Source organism: Filicampus tigris, chromosome 7 (genome assembly GCF_054856515.1).
Source record: "Filicampus tigris isolate MCC_2025a chromosome 7, RoL_Ftig_1.0, whole genome shotgun sequence".
In the NCBI taxonomy this organism is placed as follows: domain Eukaryota; kingdom Metazoa; phylum Chordata; class Actinopteri; order Syngnathiformes; family Syngnathidae; genus Filicampus; species Filicampus tigris.
The window spans coordinates 12,970,080-12,990,177 of NC_141223.1; the positions used below are offsets into that span (position 1 = coordinate 12,970,080).

Genomic DNA, 20,098 nt, shown 5'->3' on the forward strand with positions numbered 1-20,098 from the left:
AAAGCTGTTGGCCATGGGCGGATTATTACAACGTAAACAATGCATTTATTTTTTAAAAATCGAGGGGATAAATTACCATGTTGTGTTCTCTTACAAAGACGTTGAAATTGTCATTGTCTACGAACACATATCTAAACCATACATCACGTTTGGATGGTTTCAGGGCTGTGCCTTCATTACTCCGCGAAAAAAAATTCCGGATATCCTCCGACAACTCATGACACCGTCACATTCATATTCTGATGCATTTCATTGGCTAAGAGACTGAGAATTGGATTAAAAAACTAAAAAAAATTACGTATACGCTCTCCCGGCTTTAAAGGGAGAAACACGTAACAGCGCGTCCGGCTTTAATGGTAGAAACGCGGTTATGCGCTCCCGCCCTTAATAGCTTAAGACAGCGCTGGTGAGCTGCGTGTTTTTTTTAACACTGGTGTTTAAAAAAATGGTATCGAGCTGTTTTTGACGCCGAAAAATCTTGGTACGGTACTGGCACTGGTATCTTGTGCAACAATACATGTGCTTAAAGGCATTTAAACATCAAGAGCTGGAGTTTTTTATTATTACAAAATTTGATGCCAATTTTTTCCTTTTTTCCTGCGTTTTAATATTGGCTTCAAATACTGGTTATTGGCCTCCTTGATTACCAATAATTGGTATCAGTCCTGATAAAAACATATCGGTCTATCAATATTATATATTCATTCACTGCTGCACAAAGTAGATGCATAGCTCACCATTTGTGACACCCACTGTATTACATAACTAGGAAACAGCCCGTGAATTACACCAGTGCTTCACAACAAAAGCAACGTAGCATATTAGTGTGCTTTTATTTAATTGGTCTAAAAACGATTTATTAATTACAATTAATCTATCTTTCTTCAGCTATCTATGCCAGCGACGTATGGCAGAACTATCAAATGGCAGAAAATATCCACCTGTTGCCATTTACAAATCAGAATAATAGATTTTTGTTGAACTAAAGAGGCCCACATTTCACACTGAGTCAGTCAATATGTGCGTAAACTGAGACGAGATCAATATTTTTAATATAAGTTACTTTTGTGACATTTTTGTTTGTTGGTGTCCGTAAAAAAATTGCATAATACAGTACCTGGTAAGTATCATAGTCTGTATATTTCAACAATGCCCTCAAGCCATTTTTTTAACCACAATTTGAACAGAGAAGCACTGTGACAGTCACAAGATTGCTTCCGGTCTTTTTTGAGGAGGCTTAAAAATAGCCTCGACAGGGCCCTTTGACAGGCAGAGGAAATGTAGAGGAAATGTATCAGGTCGAGGCTCTTACTACCCCAGGGTGTCCACCTTACTCCATTACACCCCACTGTTTTGCATCACGATCCTTTAACCAAAGCTGTATGGTGGCAAAGAGAAGAGGAGGGTTGGAAAGAAATCCCTCTTTGTAACCGGCCTGAGACTTCACGGTTTATCCGGCCGCTTTGAAATGGACTCCTTTTTTGCTCCTTTTACTAAGAGCTCAGAACATTGTACTGAACATTTTATGAGGTCAAAGAAATTCTATTTCAGTGCTAATCCCCCATTCAGCACTGGCGTTTTCTCTTTTTATTTTTGTTGCTTTAGAAGGAACCCCCAGTAGGGTTGGGCATAGTTTGAATTTGGGCGATTCCGATTCCGGTTCCTCGATTCATTTCTGCTTCCAAACGATTCCTTTTTTTTTTTTTTTTGTGGAGCGGGGGGTAAACATTTGTTTCATTAACTTTTGTACTGTTTATGAATTTTCCTTTGATTTTCTCAATGGATATTTTTGACAAATATATTATTATCGAACCTATGATCTTGAATTATCCACAAGAGAACTTTATCAAAAAAACCTGTGCTTGATGTGGGCATTAAACATATTTCATTTCATTTGTACATTTAGCCGATTCATTGGTAGGACGTCTCGACGAGGAGGAAGGAATTTCAGAACACCAGTAGGTCGATGCAAAGAGTCAAACACCGGGCACTCTAACAATTCTACCCCGTGTAAACGAAGGTGTTTAATCATATTACATGTGCAACCTCCTTTGCAGGAGATACATTTTTTTTTACGTGTTACGCTGAGCAGCTGGGCCTTTTTTTATGAGGTGCATCAACTTTTGACCTGTGTCAAACATCCATAATGACCACACCCTGCGAGCATTTACTTTGTAGATTACTTAGTTTTGATGTCTTTCTAATAGGGATGTAATGACTCACTCAAGCCCTGATTCGATTCGATTTTCATTTCCTGATTTTCGATTCAATTTTTTTTATTTCATTTTATTTTTTTCAAATCGCTACCATGCTTGTCTCTGTGCGCTAGTGTGGTGCTGCAGCCATCCACAAACGCAATACGCAATGATGTTTAGAAAAGCGCTATACAAGTGACAGACCATTACCATTGCTGCAAGCGTGTCATGTAGGGCTGCCACAAACTATTATTTTGCTCGTCGACTAATCAACAGTAATTGCAATTAGCCAACTAATTGGATAGTATGTAAATCGTGGCATAATCGCGCCAGGCTCTTTATATAACCATCGGTAGCTTAGAGCTTCAGTTCTTTAAAGTATGTACAAAAGAAAAATATAGACAATTAAGATGAAAAGTACATTCAACTTGTATTAAACTTTGCAGTTTGTACCAGTATTCCTGACACATTTATAAATTGAGTAATTGAAATAGGAGGCGATACTGTGGGCTGAATTTTTTTAACTGTAAATGTTTAGTGCATTTTCTAATGGAACCAAAAACTGTACACTATGCTGAGTTGCACTGATTTTATGAAACTACCATACTTGTAAACGTATTTCACTTTTCTTGGGCACCAAGCCTTTTTTTTTTTTTTAGAAGAGACTGAAATCATGAGTAAACTTTGGAAAAAGCACTGTGCTAAATTAAACTAAACACTTGTATTGGTTTTTTATTTTGTTTTTATTTAACCTTAATCCAAAATGTTCGATCGATTCTTATATATTTTTACATTGAGGCATATTTCAAGCATTTATATCGATTTTATATCTATTTTCGATAAATCATTACATCCCTAATTTCTAAACAAAAAAAGTACCATTAAGAATATCGTTACAGTACCGGATCGCTGCGCAGTATTGTTAATAGTAGTATTGTTAAAATCTTAACGATATTCATCTCTATGCTTGTTGCATGGTTGTGCTACAACAGGGGTGTCAAACTCATTTTTTGTCGCGGGCCACATGGTAGTTATGGTGTCCCTCGGAGGGCCGTTATGAATGTGTTCCTATATAAATGTATGACCGTCTTATATGATCACATATACACAACAAATTGATAGATAGCTAGTTTTGAAATTAGAAGCCGGAAGTAATGGTTCAATTATTTTGAAGGGGAGGATTGGTAACAAATAACACATTGCAGCATCTCATATCTCAGTGTTGTGAAAAATGAAAACAATATTCAAGAAACGTGAAGTTGACGCACATGATTTGCCTTCGCAGGCCACATAAAATGAGGTTGCGGGCCGGATCTGGCACCTGTGCCTTGACTTTGACACCTGTGTTCTACAATGTTGTGTGCCGCTAGGTGTTCTGGAGAACTATGTGACTTCCAAGCATCAATTCGACCTCAGATTACAGAAGGTCTGGACATCATGTCTGTTTGGGGTCGCAAATATGTTCATGTTATGTTCCCTGCATTTTTCCACAACCGTCCGCTTTGTTTAGTTTTAAAATAGTTTCACCTGACATAAATTGTTATATACTGTTAACTTCAATCAAACCTTGCTAGCTGTTTCAACACTGAAAACTCCTAATTATGTATAAAAATTAGCAATTACTACTTTTCACGTCTGCAGTTGACCAATTCAACACACCGAACCACTATTGGCAGAATGGTATTTTCCTGAGTCTATCCATGTCCCAACATACATTGTCCATACAAGTCGAATATCATGTCATTTCACGCAGTTATCTTAAAAGGAAACCCCATTCAGTCTCATCTCAACACAACAAGGAGCAGAAAATTCCCACGGGTCTGCTCGTCAGCAGGTCGGACTCCATTAGCCGTGCGTCAGCAGGAATTCATCACCGGTGTTAATAGGACGTTTAATGATGCCACGTATTTGCATCATTAGCCCTCTCTCGCAGGCGTACTGCTGATGGTCACATAAAAACATGCAAATCCAAGCAAATTGGGCGCAAAGCTAAACATGAGATAATAGGGAGGGCATACGAACCAGTGGTTTACTGATGGTGCTCAGCAGCGCTTGCAAGGCCTGTGCTGCTGCATCCAGCTCTGGGGAGGCGAAAATATAAATGTAGGAATTAAAAAAAACATTATTTGCCACTTGAAAATTAATTTGTTGCTACCAATTTCAACAACCTTTTGGAAATACGGTGCAGTAAGCACCCCTATATTCGCGGGTCACAACTAACAAACTCACTTTTTCTTTTCCCCTTGTGGAACCTATTCGCATTACAGTATTTGGTGAAAAACTAAACGCTTTGCAATTATGCTTTCTGAAATGCTCTAAAATAGTACAAGATGACATCAAAGTCCTGGCTGAATAGGAAAGCAATACATCAACTCATCCAAGGAAGTTTGCTGAAGTGATAAATCTTGACTAAAAGGAAAGCTTCGTCGGGGACGGGCTAAATTTAGCCTGGGTTGTTAGTGGTGATTATAGATTCTTCATCACATGTAAATGTGCACTTAGAATAGATTTTTTTTTCCTCAAATCAAACTCTGTAAGCCATTTATCTTTATGGGTAATGTTGTAAAATGGGTTAAAAATTACATTAAAATGGATCATAATTTGTATATTTACACTTTTATACAATTAATCACAGGCTATATAAACATTCTTGGGGGTATCAATTTTTTTTTTTTTTCTAACCAAAGCTACACACCAAACCTCAACCAAAATGGGTTCCAAAATTTAGTTATGGAGAAGTGCTGCACAATATTGGAAAAACATACGACATCAGATATGGGTGAATATTGCGATAGATATTGCGATATTTAACGTATATTTAAAAAAGACATTTTTATGATCAAATGAAAGATTTTTTTTCATGAGGCAAAAACAGGCTCAATGTATTCCTACCTAATTAATTGTAATAGTTGTAATTTTTTAAAATGTAATTGAAATTATGCATGTTGTGTATAAAACATATAGAAAATACTGAATCCTAATAGAAAAAAGATTAAAAACCGTTGTACAGTCTAAGGCAAGCCTGAAAATACCTCTCCGACGCTTTAAACGCACTTTTTAAAAACAATGCAAACTATTTGAACACAAACCAAAAAAATATAAATAGAAAATGTATAGAAAAGACTAATTACAATGAAATAAAGATGATGACTGTAGCTTGATAAATTACAGCCTTAGAAAGTGGGTGGCACTATTTTGTAAATTAGCCACACTCTTACGTCACAATCTGGCTTAGTCACTGTCACAATTTCAGAAATTGGCAGCTCACAAAGGATTTAATCAATTATGTAATTTCACAACTATTGGATGGGCAGGCGCTCCACGGACCCAACTGTTTGTATACATGCAATTATAGTCAATTTTCCCTTACGTTTTTCCTTTAACCTTGCACAAACTGACAATAATTTTTTGGATGTCTACTAGCGGGCCAAGTTATAATGTAATCTTAATGATTAATGAATACAATCAATAAAAATGTTGGCGCCTTGCTGCTTTCACCACTAATGAGGCTCTATTTTCAGCGCCTAAACACAACAAACTCCCAAACATCCGCAAACACCACAGCCAAATGTAAACCTTCCAAACCTCCTCCCTCTTTCACGAGTGGTGGTAAGGAACAAAGTAGTCACTTGAGTATGTGTATATATATATATATATATACACATATATATATATATTTTTTTTTAACATCAAAATAGTTATCGCATATAATTGACAGTAAAATATTTATTTTTACTGTTGTATTTGAGTACATTGCAGAGTCTCTACTTTTTACTTTAGTTGAATCAGTGTTTCTACTATTACCATTTTTTAACAAGTATCTGTACTTCTACTTATCACATTCACTGCCATTGCCGAATTCGCTTGTCTTTTCACAGTCTAGCCATTCAATCCCAGGAATTTATCTATATTTTTCTCAAACGTTGGGGTAAAAGAGGGTCTGAAAATGTCTGGCAGTGAATGAGTTAAGTACAGAGTATGAGGTTTTCTGTTGCCTGTGTCTTGAACCCACTGACCTTCAGCCTCTCCGTTTTTGCCCCGGCCCGTTTGCTTGTCCACCGCATGGCCGGGCAGCTCGGCCTCGGGCCCTTTTCCTCCCACACCGTTGTGGACGTCGGGTGTCGTGGGGCTGCCGCAGGTCTTCTGAGGCGAAGGGGGAGGGCTGTCCTTCACTTGCCCTCCGCCGCTGCCTCCCTGACGGTCCTTCAGTTTTTTCTGGAGGCGCTCGTACGTTTTGCTCGTTCTGTCGTCGCGGTGGACAAATGCCGGGCGGCCGTGTTGGGTGTGTGAATCTGCAGAGACTGATTATAATAAATAAATAAAAACCAGAAATAAAAACCCAAAAAATGAAAAACAATACAGGCAATCAACATTTACAAAAATGCCAATAATGTGTGTGTATTTATTACATTTATTTTAAGTGTGTCGTTAAGGGAATCTTAGATTGGGATTGGAGAGGTTGAAATGGCATTGTAATGGGAGTGAATCGCATATTGCATCGAAATTGGAGTAAATCGTATCATACTGTAACTGAAACGTATCATAACTGGAGTCAGTTATTATACTGGGATAAATTGGACCTTTACTGCAGGGGTGCTCATTACGTCGATCGCAAAGGCATCGTGGGTAGATCATCCGCCTATCATCTGTCCTCACTACTGTATTGCTACGTTCACACCAACTGCCTTGGGAGCGTTTCTGGCAGTGCGTTTCAATTGGAGTCAATATAGTTCGCGCGGTTGCGTGCGAATGATGCGTTTGAAGCAGTCCACTTGGCGCGTGTAAACAAGTCACCTTTTTTGCCATTCCGCCTCGCGGCAGGAAGGCAGCATCGGGCATACTACGTCACACAGCGTCCTGCTGACTCGGCGGCCTCTTTTTTTTTTTAACGGTTCTTGAACTTTACAGCCAGCATTATTGATAGCATTAGCATAGTGTGCAAAAAGTTGACTTGTTTTATATAGTTGTTGCTGCAAATCTGCTTGAGGCAGCTACTGTCCGGACTATGCGTCCCTGGCTGATGCCATTCAGTGCAAGTCATCAGAGTAAGGTAATTACAAAACATTTTTGTTGTTATATTGTGCTATATAGGTTGATGCAGTCATGCAAGGTACACCAGCATATACCGTACATATAAAAATAATTCTCAATATATTTATAAATAATGTGTTTTTAGTAGGTGGTAGATCATTTTGACTCGGTCATGTCATAAGTAGCTCTCAGGCTGAAAAAGTGTGGGCACCCCTGCTTTACTGTATCGTATTTGGAGCGAATCATATTGTAGAATGAACTGTATCATATGGCAACTGTAGAGAGAATCGGATCATGTGTCCACTGAATCATATTATAATTAGAGTGAAATGTGTCAAAGTGTGAATTTAACGTATGTGCCTCAGTGACCAAGATGCACACCCACATCCGGGTGAAAACCAAAAGTGGGCGCCGTCTCACCCTGCTCTGAGTAGATGTGAGCCGGATGATATTGGGAGATGTACTGCGAGCTCATGTCGCCCACTCCGCCCACCATGCCCGTGTACAGCTGAGGGGGTGGGGGCATCATAGCCGGGTGCGGGATAAAGGCAGGCAGGTGGGCGTGGGGGGGCGGCGGAGCATGGTGGAGAGGCGAGTGGCCGCCAGGGTGGAACTCTGGTTGCTGTGGCAACACCAGCACCCGCCGCACTCCGTTCTCCTCAATGATCTGAAAGGAGGAAAACACTGTGTTAAAATGTACTCACTTGATTCATTTGGCGAGCTGCAACTGAGGATGCAGTTAATAGGGCATAATGTAGCATGTGTGCAATCATTACCTAAAGTGTAGAAAACAAATCTCAACGTTCATACACTCACACACACCATATATGTACACCCTACCATGACTTCTGACTTAGCGTTACACTACTGCCAATTCTGTATGACGATGTATAAATTACAAAACAAAAGTCAGCTTTAAAGTCAAAGCTTTAAGACGTCAAAAAAAACAAAACACAAACAAACAAACAGCACCACATGCCAAGATGAAGAACCAAAACGCCGGATTGTTCTTTACTGTGTGACCTCTTCTCTTCTTCTGTGATTGTCACGATATTTACCTCAACAACGCATGAGGATTTAAAAGATAAGAACTATGTTGTGCTAACCTGAAACAATGAATGGCAGACTGACAATTGTACTTACCATATTTTCCGGACAATAAGCCGCTACCTTTTTCCTAGGTTTTGAACCATGCGGCTTCTATAAAGATGCGGCTATTCTGTGGATTTTTCTTCCGCTAGGGGCGGTCTAACTGGAATTACAATACAATACAGGAAGTCCTCGAATTACAACGTACGCAACCTACGTTTCGAATTTGCAACGCCTGTGCCTCCTCCGCCATTTTGTCCCCAGCCCGATAGTGACTAAGTTTATATGCAGTCAATATTGGGGTTAAGGTCAAAATTCCGATTTCTGAAACATTCTGAATAACCCATTTACATGAATGAGCGGATAGAGTTGCTCCTGCCTTTGAATAACCCACTATGTGTCATGACGCTCAGCGTCAAGACTCATATGGACGTCACATCCGCTTGTTACTTTCAACTGTCAATAAAACACTTGATATTCATGTCACTCACCACAAGGAATGAAGCAGCCGCTTTCCTTCTCGCTCCAAAAGAAAGTGTGCTTTTGTGCTGCGTCTCTGAGCTTGTTTACCTCTGCTTGTGTATTTGCGGTGGGTTGCGCGCCAAACACAGCACTTCCGTGTACGAGCACTTGCAGTAATACAAAGACCAGCATTCCTTGCGGTTGAGCATGCGCAGAGTGGCTCGAGCGTGTCTGTTTGGACTGTTGCATTGGGTGGTATGCAAGTAGAGCAATAAAAGGACATTAACTAGAAAACTGGAGTCGCAGCGGGCAGTGAAATGAAGATAAGTACTTTAATTTCTCTTGATTCTGTTCCGTTTTAATCAGCAAAGTTGCTGCCGTGTTGAAACGCACTGTTAGGAAAAAATCTGTTCAGGTACATGTACATTTAAAGTTCAAAATCATTCTGCAAATGCAGTAAATATCAAATTTTTCAACATGGATAGGTGTGGCTTATATAAAGGTGCGTTTTTTTTCATTATTATTTTTTAATTTTTTAAATAGAGTGCTCCAGGTCTTCTGTTCTTCAAGGCTTACATAAAGGTGCGGCTTACAGTCCAGAAAATACAGTATTTTAACTTAATGTCAACTTTTTGTCATACCTAAAACCGAGAATGTCTGAAATGTTCCGGAAAGCATCATCACTGGCCAAGTTAGCTCCAGGACACATCTGTTTACATCACATATGTCAAATTTAAAGCCCTGATATATAGGAATCTTACCTGTGAAATGTATCCAGGAGGCACATAGATTGGAGGCACTGAACCATTTGGAGACATCATGGGAACCTGAGCAGGACCTGCAGAAAGGCACAAAAAAAAGCAACATCAAAGACCTAAAGATAAACACAGCCTTAGCGCGCATTAAAAGTAAGGTACAGGCGGCTGTTTTTATACGTTTTCATCATTATAATATCAAATTCTTTAGTGTTGCTTTTTCTTTCTTTTCTTTTGGTAGGAGGAGAACAATAATCCAGGGTCAGAGCCTGCCGGGGAATTTTGACATCATTTTGTGGCATTCCAGAAAGAGCACATAACAGTGACTAGGCATCTGGTGCCGGTCGTCATTCTCTAAGTTACTGGTGTAGCGAATGTTAGCAGAAACAGTAGTGCATAAATAAGAAATGAAATGGAAGAAAAAGAGCACAAAAAGAGGATAACTGTTAGCCGACATGTATTGTTGCGCCGGCTAACAGTGGTATTGTGCACTGCTACGCATCATTAATGAGGGGGGAAAAAACACATGAACTGAACTGAAACAGCTGAACCGAACCGTTTAAACAGTTTTCAAAAGCTGTTTCACTCTTAGTGTGTTTGTGTGCAAGTGAGTGTCAACTCGCAGAGACGTGAGCAACGTGACTGACAGGAGAATGAACAAAGCAGCAAAAAACAAAAAACAAACATTTTTCTTGAAAAATCATGTTGTGATTTAAAAAAAAAAATCATCTTTTATTTATGGAGCTATAAATCGAGATTACCGTGAAAGGCCTACATAGTCTACATTGATAATTTCTTGTAAATTAGCAACTTTACAAATATAGCAGGGAGATCAAATAACTCTTCACCCCTTCTGTAGTCTTTCATATACCCGTGACGCACAAAAGCCAAATATTTTCTTTTCTACCACAACCACCTAACTCAAGTGCTGAAGAGACGGCAAAGTTTCTTGCATAGCGATGGTCCGAGTGACGCAGCAGTTTAGAGACAGCTCAGCAGAAAGCCAGTTGTAGGACTAAGAGAACCTCAGTGCCAAGTCGCACAGAAGGACATACAGTAAACACTCTGGACCCGAGCTCCAAGTGTCACGCAAGAGGTCCAAAAGACTCAGCACATATTGATCTCCTGGCGACCCGCTTGTGGAGCAGTTCGTCTTCACTTTTAGGAGCTGGCGTATGCAGACAGCAAATGGGCAAACACACTAGTGCCACAAGTCCAAAGGCTTGGCTTTGAAAGATCACTGCCAAGCCGCATCACCGCCTTCCCTTTTCTTTAGACGTTCAAAATCATGGCTCAAACTCTACTTTAATAGGTTTGTATTGTTTTAGCTGAGTAATATTTCAATTTAGGGATCATTTTGAAGGGTTTGTCATAGTAATGAAACTTGTTAAGTGAAGCTTTTCCCTATTTAAACGGTACTAACAGCATTCCCATCTTGTGCAGTGCGTTATGTTGCAATTGCATCTAAGAACGATGAAAGGTTCAGTAGACTTGGTCATGTATATGCTTCCCCCCACTCCATTTTCCGTTCAAATGAACTACCTCTGAACACCATTTGAATTGTACATGTATTGTCCCTCAAAGTCGTTACAATCCAAGTGGCCTCAACTGCCATAATCATGAATGTGAAGCATTCAAGAAGGCACTCTGTGCCTAACTGCTTCACTCATCCAATATTAGTTTAATGCAACTGATAAACAAGCAAGGCAAAGAGTGACAAAGGTCCAGAGTTCATTACAGCCATGCCGGCAGAAATACACGTGTACAAGGCTTAAAAAAAATGTCTGCCTGTGATACACGACACTATGAGCCGTTAAATTTGTGTAAAACTGGAAGTGACGTGGTCAGTACGATTACAAACAAAAGGTGCTACCCAAATAAAACTGAGCGGTGTTCCTACAGGTGAGTGATATATATCATTATCGATATCATCGTCATTCTTGCTTTCACGATGTGTAATCTAACATTAGCGAATATTAATACTGCCTCAAAAAGCATAATGACTCGAGTCAGTCGACGGCCACAAAGTATGAGGAAATGCTGAAAATCAGGATGTATTGACTGCAGAGGAGGAAGTGATAATCAATCGCCAAAACAGTGGGCAGGACCCGGTCACGTGACGGTCTGCATTGCAGTGGAGCTGTTTCAAATATAGAGGGATGTCGAGCGGGGATTCATAGCGAGGTGGTAAACTGCCATAAAAAAGAAAGAAAGAAAGATTCATAGCGAGGCGCGACTTCACGTCGTCCGTAGTCTGTAAATGGTTTGGGGTTGACAAGACTGACGTCGGTGGGAATAACATTCTTAGGTTTGCCAAAATTGTCACTGTGAAGAGCAATTCTGTTGCACCACGAGCCATATGGATTACGAGGAAAACTTGGCGACCGCGCAAGCACGCTAAGCAAAAGCTTAAACACAAACACACTCAGAAAACAGTCGTCGAGTTGAACCAACAAATATAAACGCACGCAAGCACACACACACTCAGTACCTTATCGAACAAGTCAAACGGTACGTGACATCATGGATGATCAGTTAACCTTCAGTTTACACGCTTGTAGTCCGCATCAATCATAACTAGCCTGTATTCCCGAGGAATGTTGTTGCACAAACTATGACGGTTTATTAGTGTGACGCCAGGATACACCCAAACATGAATAAAGTCACAAGTCTACATATCACAGCGATGAATGAGTGGGAAAATGCACTTTTCGGTAAATTGCAGTTTTGGTATTCAAATTTATTCTGAATACGGTGGCCAATGTGTGTTGTCATGACGACGTCTTTTTCCCACCCTCTCGCTGGGTGACACTTTGTCACACGTCACATATCAAATACATTTTTTCTCATTCTGTTTGCTGTAGTGAACATTTTTTTCACTCTGATTGCTCTAGTAGTTGGCAGTGTACACCAGTACTGCAGCTCAAAATGTCATATTATGGAATAACAGCAGAGACATTTAACCCATTAAGGGAAAAGCACCTGTCTCAACAGCTCCCCAAAACCTAAGGTCGCCTTTGGAATTACCCTTGAAAACGCGAAGATTTCCCAGAAATCCAACACTTACAAAATGATTAATATATCAGCCCCTGTAGCAGACAGAAACATCATTCCAAAAGAATTAAAGAGCTTGGACGTGGCTTTCACACAGGCAGAATTTATTATTATTTACTGTTTCAATAGATGATTTCAAAATAATGTGTTAGTGCAAGAGAAGCACCATTTTAATTTAAAAAAAATAAAAAAATCGAGTGGTAATTACCATCCTCTATTTGGTGACAAAGACGTCTATATCGTCACTGTATACAAACCATATCATATCACGTTCGACTGGTTCGTCTATACATCACTGCCATTACTTCTCAGAGCTCCAGGCGATCGACGGCGTCCGCCATTAGCCTATCTACGGCTCAAAAAAATTCCACGACATCCCCCGTGGTCTTGCGCCACCCTCACGTGTATATTCTGATGCATTAAATTGGCTAAGAGATGGAGAATTGGATTAAAAAAAAGACACCGATGTATCCGCTCTCCCGGCTTTAAAGGTAGAATGACGCAACAGCGCTCCCGGCTCTAGTGGTAGAAAGGCGGTTATGCGCTCCCGTACTTGATGGGTTAAATGACATAAATATTCCCAAAAATCAATGTAAGTCTATACTGTACATAATTTTTTGTTCTTTGTTAAATATTGTCGTAGAATATCATTATGTTTTGCAGAACTTGTATTTAGCAATTTAAAAGAGATGTTCACAAACGCTGTCTATCCACAATTCGTCTGTGAAGCAAGTGCAGATTGAAAATATTTTTTGTAGAAGATCAAATTATCGTTAGAGTTTTTTTAAAAAACAGAGATTTTATTTTATTTTTTGCTCATATCGCCCACCCCTAGGTGTTCCACACACAAAGTAAGGTCCAGGTTAAAATAACTATGACAGACGATTACGACTGACAAGTGACAAGTAACAAAAATGAAGGATGACTATAGTCTATGACTGAAAACCATGGAAGATGACTAATATGATTGACTCTGACTAATGACTATGACAGATGACTGACTAGTAACATGGTTAACTACAACTGACCACAGTTGACTACCTAAGGTCGACTGCGGCTGATAACTGTTGAATATAGTAGACTGACAGACAGCAATGGCGGTCGGCAATGACAGATGCCATGCCCATGGCAGATGATTATGACAATCCACTATCAGTAGATATTATGGCAGACAATTGACAACTAAGACTGTCAACTACAACAGCAAACTACCCATGACAATCCACTATCAGTAGATATTATGGCAGACAATTGACAACTAAGACTGTCAACTACAACAGCAAACTACCCAAGGTCGATTACGACCTATTATAGTAAACTATAGCAGACAAGTATTAACTATGAATGACAACAGCGGCAGCTGACAATGACAGATATTACCGACGACCATGGCTGATGACTGCAATGATTGACTAGGACTAACTATTAGGGGTGTAACGGTACGCTAAATCACATTTCGGTTCGGTTTCTTGGAAACTTTGGTTCGGTATATTTTCGGTACAAAAAAATATATATATTTTTTTTGAATATGTTTATTTTGAAAAGATGACAAGTAAACTGTACATTTCTTTTAGAAAAAATAAATAAAAGTGAACAATTCGGGTGATATACTAAGAAATTACACCAGAATAAAAAATACACTAAGAATAAAGATCTCTTCATTTTGTAAAGTATTAAGACACTGAAATCTTTAAACACACAACAGCAACATTCTATGGCACATCTAAGTATTCAAGTTAAATACAAGTTGTCATTACAGTACATACAGTATATACACTTTGTGATGAAAAAAAAATACAATAAGTTACAATTATTGCTAACTATATTAAAACTATAATGAAAAAATACAGTAACATTAAAAAAAGTCTTGCTAACTGTATTAAAATTCTTTAGAATGAAATACAGTAACTAAAGTCTATGAAATTATATACACTTTTAAGGCATTGAAATCTTTGAATGTTCAACACCATGTTGTAACGAATTGGGTTATCCGTGTTGTGGTTGGATTTGTGTTTTGCTGAGTTGTGAGCGACAGCTGTTGTACATTTGAAAGAAACGATTGTTGTACTGTGTTGGCGTCGGCTGTGGCCCACAGTAGTCGGTTGGATTTAAAAAACATGATAATTAAACTACGTCTGACGGCGTGTTCCTGGAAGACGCTCCAATATGATAAATCTCGCCATTTAAGTTTGATGTTTTTGGCTAAAAAGACTGCTTGCTTCCTCATGTTAGAAACATTCAAAGTTGGATGACGCCGTTTTAAGTGCGTTATTATGTTAGACGTGCTACCTGCAACATAGCCGCCGATCTCATGTAGCAATGTCGGCACACAACTTTCGGACTTATCCACCTTTCACCATCGGCAATTTTAACAAGAAAGCCAGAATGTTCCCAAACAGGAGACTGCAGTATACGGGGGACCTTCGAGCTCTGGCTTGTTTGCGTATGCCATAATAATGCCATTTATCCATGCATTTATGATTTATCGCGGCTTCTGGCGTACTGGCTCCTCTTTTGTGCCGCCACTCTCCTGCAAGGAACAGTCAATAGCGCCTGTGTGTATAATAAAAACTCAGAAACTGTACGCAAGGTGAACCGAACCGAACATGCCATACCGAAACGTATTAATACATCCACGTGTACTGTTACACCCCTACTAACTATGGCAGATGACAACCACCGACTACAAAGACTGTCAAGACCAGAGGGCAAGGCATGATGACTATGACTAACGACTATAGTAGACAACTGATTACTAATACGGTCGACAGCAGACCACTAACAAAGGTCGACTGACCGATGTCGGCTAACTATGGCAGACAACTGACAACTATTACACCAGGTGATTATGACTGACTCCTTGTAGAAAAATGAATGTTAAACAGCATCACACCTGATTATGTCCTGTAGGTACATGTTGGATGACTGGCTAAGAAGTGTAATCTGACAAGACGCTTGTAAAACAGGTGGGGAAGAGCTTTCTGAGCCCCTCTCACAGTGCGCTAAGCCAGCATGAGTGAAAGGTGAAAAAAATGACTCAGTTCTTAAGAACACACAGCGAGGACGGTGAGAACGGAAAATCTCCACATGGGAAACTGGCCGAGTGCAGCCTGAACGAAAGCGGTTAAACTGACTCAGCCCTTATTGAAATCACATTATAAAACCAAGAGTGTTTTTTTTTTTTTCTCCATAATAAATGGCACGCTGTGGTGCACCTGTGTGAGGACGATTGATGAGAATATTCTAATTGGCTTATGTTGTATAACAAGATGTACAGTTTATGACAAGTGGCATTAGCATTCTATATGACTTTGTTCCCTAAGTGCAGAAAGGCGGCTCAATGGAGGCTGCATTTGTTAGGTAACAAGGGTTACCTTATGTTTGTTAAAACATGGTACCAGGAGAAAATGGAAGGTACTTGTTTTGCAACAGTCTGACGCACAACTTCTGAAAGAGATCAGATAGAAAGGACCCCCCCCACCAACCTCCTCTCCCCCTAAATCAACGGGAACATTGGCTGTGCTGACGTGGCCGTAGAGTGCCAGGCTTCGAGCGAGGGGGAGAATAAAAACCATCAGTCCTCCTCCGCAAAAGTGCAGACTGACACTGAGCCAAGATGAGTGGCCATTTGACCTGTGGGAGACGAGTTCAGGCGACGCAGTCATCAATCGTCAAAGTCACATAATCTGTCCGAAAGCTTCCCCTCCTACCTTCCATGTGTGAGCAGGGTACATTTATAGAAATTTTTAACTGTTTACCCGATTTCTAAAATGCTTTCGTTCTCAACCCCCATTGGCTTGATAGAATTTTAAGTCAGAAGCGGCATTGACCAGGACTCGTCAGAAAACAAGAGAGCCTTTCATCAAGGAGTCTCCATCACACCGTTGGAAATATTCCATGTAAACGATGCTGACTCAAATCCCTCAATTACATGCAAAAAGAGCAAGATTTGCTGCACTTCAATATGGCAAAATTAAAAAAGGAATCGTGATTTCACACAGGGGCTCCAAACAAAATCTCGCTGTCAAGACGCAGCAAAGGTGCTTAATAATCACTGCTAATAAATTGACTTAAAATTGATGCACATTAAAAAAAAAAAAGAGCATGGGGAATGCAGACAAATGAACCGATAAGCGGTTCATAATTGCACAGCACTGCATAAAGAGGCTAAGCACGAGACTCAATAAAAAAAGAAAAGGAGATCAAAAATTAATTCACAGCCATTTTCAAACTAGAGTTCCCCATATTACAAGCTGTTTTAGAGCATTTTGACCGATCTGTTAATTCCTACAGACGATTGTGTTATGCTGCATTTCTACCTTTTTCCATTCTTTAATCAGCAGGAGAATGTAGGTTGGCTTCTAACCAAATGTGGAAAAAATTTGCTTTTGGAGAAAATAAGCATGTCTAGCAGAACAGTGACGTTGATGCAAACTAGCGCAAACGTGTGGGGTAAACTAAATAATAATTACTAATTAATCATATATCCTACAGGCAATCCTCAAATTAAGACATACCGAAACGACGTTTCGACCTTACGACGCCCGTGCCTCCTCCTCCATTTTGTCCCCAGCACCATAGTGACTATGTTTACATGCAGTCAATGTTCGGGTGAAGGTCAACATTCAGATTTCGGAAACATTCTGAATATCCCGTTTACATGACTGAGTAGACAAGAGTTGCTCCGGCATTTGAATAAGCCACTGTGACGGCGACGCACTGCGCCATGACTCAAATGGACGTCATTTCCGCGTGTTACTTTCAACTGTCAATAAAACACTCGATATTCATGTCACTCACCACAGAATGAAACAGCCGGTTTCCTCCTAAATCCAAAAGTGTGCTTTTGTGCTGAGCTTGAATGACCTCCCATTGGATGTTAGGCAAGCCACCTCTCTGTCCACTTTTAAAACCCGGTTGGAGACACATTTCTATTCTCTGGCTTTTGATCTGACCTGAAATTTTCGCCCCTTTTCCGGTGTCTATTGTATATAGTGTATTATGTTAAATTATTGATTCAATTTTGTTGTATTATGGCTACTGGATGTAAAGTGCTTTGTTACAGCTCTATCTGTTATGAAATGCACTATACTGCATAAATAAAATTGTATTGTATTGGATTGTATAATCACACAAGGTCCACAAGCTGACATTGATGTGATACATTGTAGTCAACTATGTAGTCCACTATATAAAAAAAATCCCTATGTACAATAGTGACTAGGCAGTAGGGAAGGAGTGAATGATTCGGAACACAGCCTTTGTCTCTTGATATTTTACAGAGGCTCCTGCAGTCTTGCCGGCGTGGATGACGTTAACAGTAACCTTCATGCTTGTGCGTATTACAGTGCAGGAGCGCTCTAACTATGAGAGGAAGGCCATTGTCACAGGGACCAGGATCCCACACCACGACCCCCACCCGCCCACCCCCCAACGCGTCTGTTGTTGATGTTTACAAGCCCACACAAAAATAAAGTGGACACTCCTCAAAGACTAAACTTGGATGTGAAAACATGATCAGTTTCTTCACCGTTTCTGCCTGCCCCTCATATTGACGGAGCAGTGGGAGAATGAATCATAAGCTCAGTCATCGTTGGAGCTACTCGCTGCGGAAGCTGTTAATGAACGTGAGCAACTCCTTGAAATTGAAGGCGGGGGAGAGGTGGTGAGCATAAAAATAATGTACTAATGCGGCTAATGTGAGGTTTGCGGGGTCAATTACGTGAACCGTATGCAACGGGAGGAGCTTGGGAGAGGATGTGAAGGGAGACATGCCGGCGTGTTACATTAGTGCTTTGATCTAATAATGGGTGTGACCTTGCCAGCTCAGGCCATCTCATGCAAAGCTTACGCACAACACAAACATTGCGTACTAGAGAATGACCACCTACCTGCGTTATGACATTGGGCTTGGCCATCATTGGTTGTTTTTTTGCAATCTCTTTGTATAAAACAGGCAGAAATTACAGAACATTTTACTTTTTAATTGGTTGTACAAGTAGGGCTGCAGGTATTTAACATTTTTAGAATCAAGCACCAAATAAAATGTAAAGCAGTACGGACAACGAAGCCCATCGCCGCAGTGCAACAACGCCTCTTTTGCTAATCTGCTGGCAGCTTCTTACTCCTTCTGTCACACACGGCAACAAACTAAGGGAGTTAGCGCTGGAGAGATGTCTCCCCAGCTAGCCAGCAACCATGCAGTTGATCTGCAGCAACAAAGATCGAACTACAGCACCATCAGGTGCAAAAACTGACTCGGGCTGCATCTTTAGCCACAGTGCAGTGAGGCCAGCGTTATTTATTTTTTTACAAGACAGGTAGAAATGACAGAAAATTATAATCCCATCAATTAAGCGGATGAACACACACGCTATGGGTGTAACGGTATATGTGGGTGTATTAATACGTTTCGGTACGGCATGTTCGGTTCGGTCCACTTGCGTACAGTTTGTGATAAGTATCTATTATTAGCGCGGGCTTAGGCGCGAGTAGGCGAGTTTTCACACGGACGCTATTGAGTGTTGCACGCGTAGGAGAGTGGGAGCACAGATGAGGAGCCAGTACGCCAGAAGCCATGATAAATCATAAATGCGTGGATAAGCGGCATTATTATGGCATATGCAAACAAGCCAGAGCCCGAAGGTCCCCCTGTGCACTGCGGTCTCCTGTTTGGGAACATTTTGGCTTTCCTGTTAAAATCGCAGATGGGGAAAAAGGTATGTGGATAAGTCCCAAAGTTGTGTGTTGACATGGAGTTCGGCGGCTATGTTGCAGGTAGCACGTCTAACATAATAACAGCTTAAAACGGCATCATCCAACTGTGAATGTTTCTTCCACGACAAAGAAAGCATTCTTTTTAGCCAAAAACTTCAAACTTAAACAGCGAGATCATATGCTGTTGAACATTCTAAAGATTTCAATGCCTAAATAGTGTACATCATTTCATAAAGACTTTTTAAAGCTACTGTATTTTTTTCATTATAAAGTTTTATAATATAGTTAGCAATAATTGTAGCTGTTATTTGTATGTATTTTTTCATCACAAAAAGTGTATACACGTATGTACCGTAATGACAATGTGTCTTTAACTTGAAGACTTAGATGTGTCATAGGCTTTGTTTTACCCATATGCTATCTTGTTCATTTAATATTAGCGTTACGTGATGGAGATGCTAGCTTGTGCATTTAATATTAGCATTACCCGACGGAGACAACTTGGCTTCTTAGACATTGTATAATCTAACGTAAGCATACCGTTCAGCCTGTTGTTGCCTCTACTTTATTTTTATGTTAAATTGTTCGTCATTTAAATTTTAAATGACATGTCTGTTCTTGGTGTTGGATTTTATCAACTAAATTTCCCCCAAAAATGCAACTTATATTCCAGTGCGACTTATACTGTATATGTTTTTTCCTACTTTATTATGCATTTTATGGCTGGTGCGACTTGTACTCCGGAGCGACTTAAGTCCGTAAAATACGGTACTTACAATTCAGAATGTGAGTACT

At 40.1% G+C, this 20,098-nt stretch overlaps 1 protein-coding gene across 7 annotated transcripts in view; it reads right to left on the reverse strand.

The window, feature by feature from the left end:
• fndc3a (fibronectin type III domain containing 3A) overlaps positions 1-20,098 on the reverse strand; it is a 71,050-nt gene that overhangs the window by 19,594 nt on the left and 31,358 nt on the right. For 4 of the 7 annotated variants that reach the window (XM_086035154.1, XM_086035153.1, XM_086035152.1 and 1 more), the window contains 4 exons: positions 9,539-9,615; positions 7,647-7,893; positions 6,212-6,496; positions 4,218-4,276 (listed from right to left, as the gene is read on the reverse strand). In XM_086035154.1, coding sequence (XP_085891280.1) covers positions 4,218-4,276; positions 6,212-6,496; positions 7,647-7,893; positions 9,539-9,615 — 668 coding nt within the window. Of the gene's footprint in view, positions 1-4,217; positions 4,277-6,211; positions 6,497-7,646; positions 7,894-8,002; positions 8,078-8,806; positions 8,939-9,538; positions 9,616-20,098 lie in introns of those variants that run through there. The other 3 variants (XM_086035155.1, XM_086035158.1, XM_086035157.1) reach the window with 3 other exon arrangements.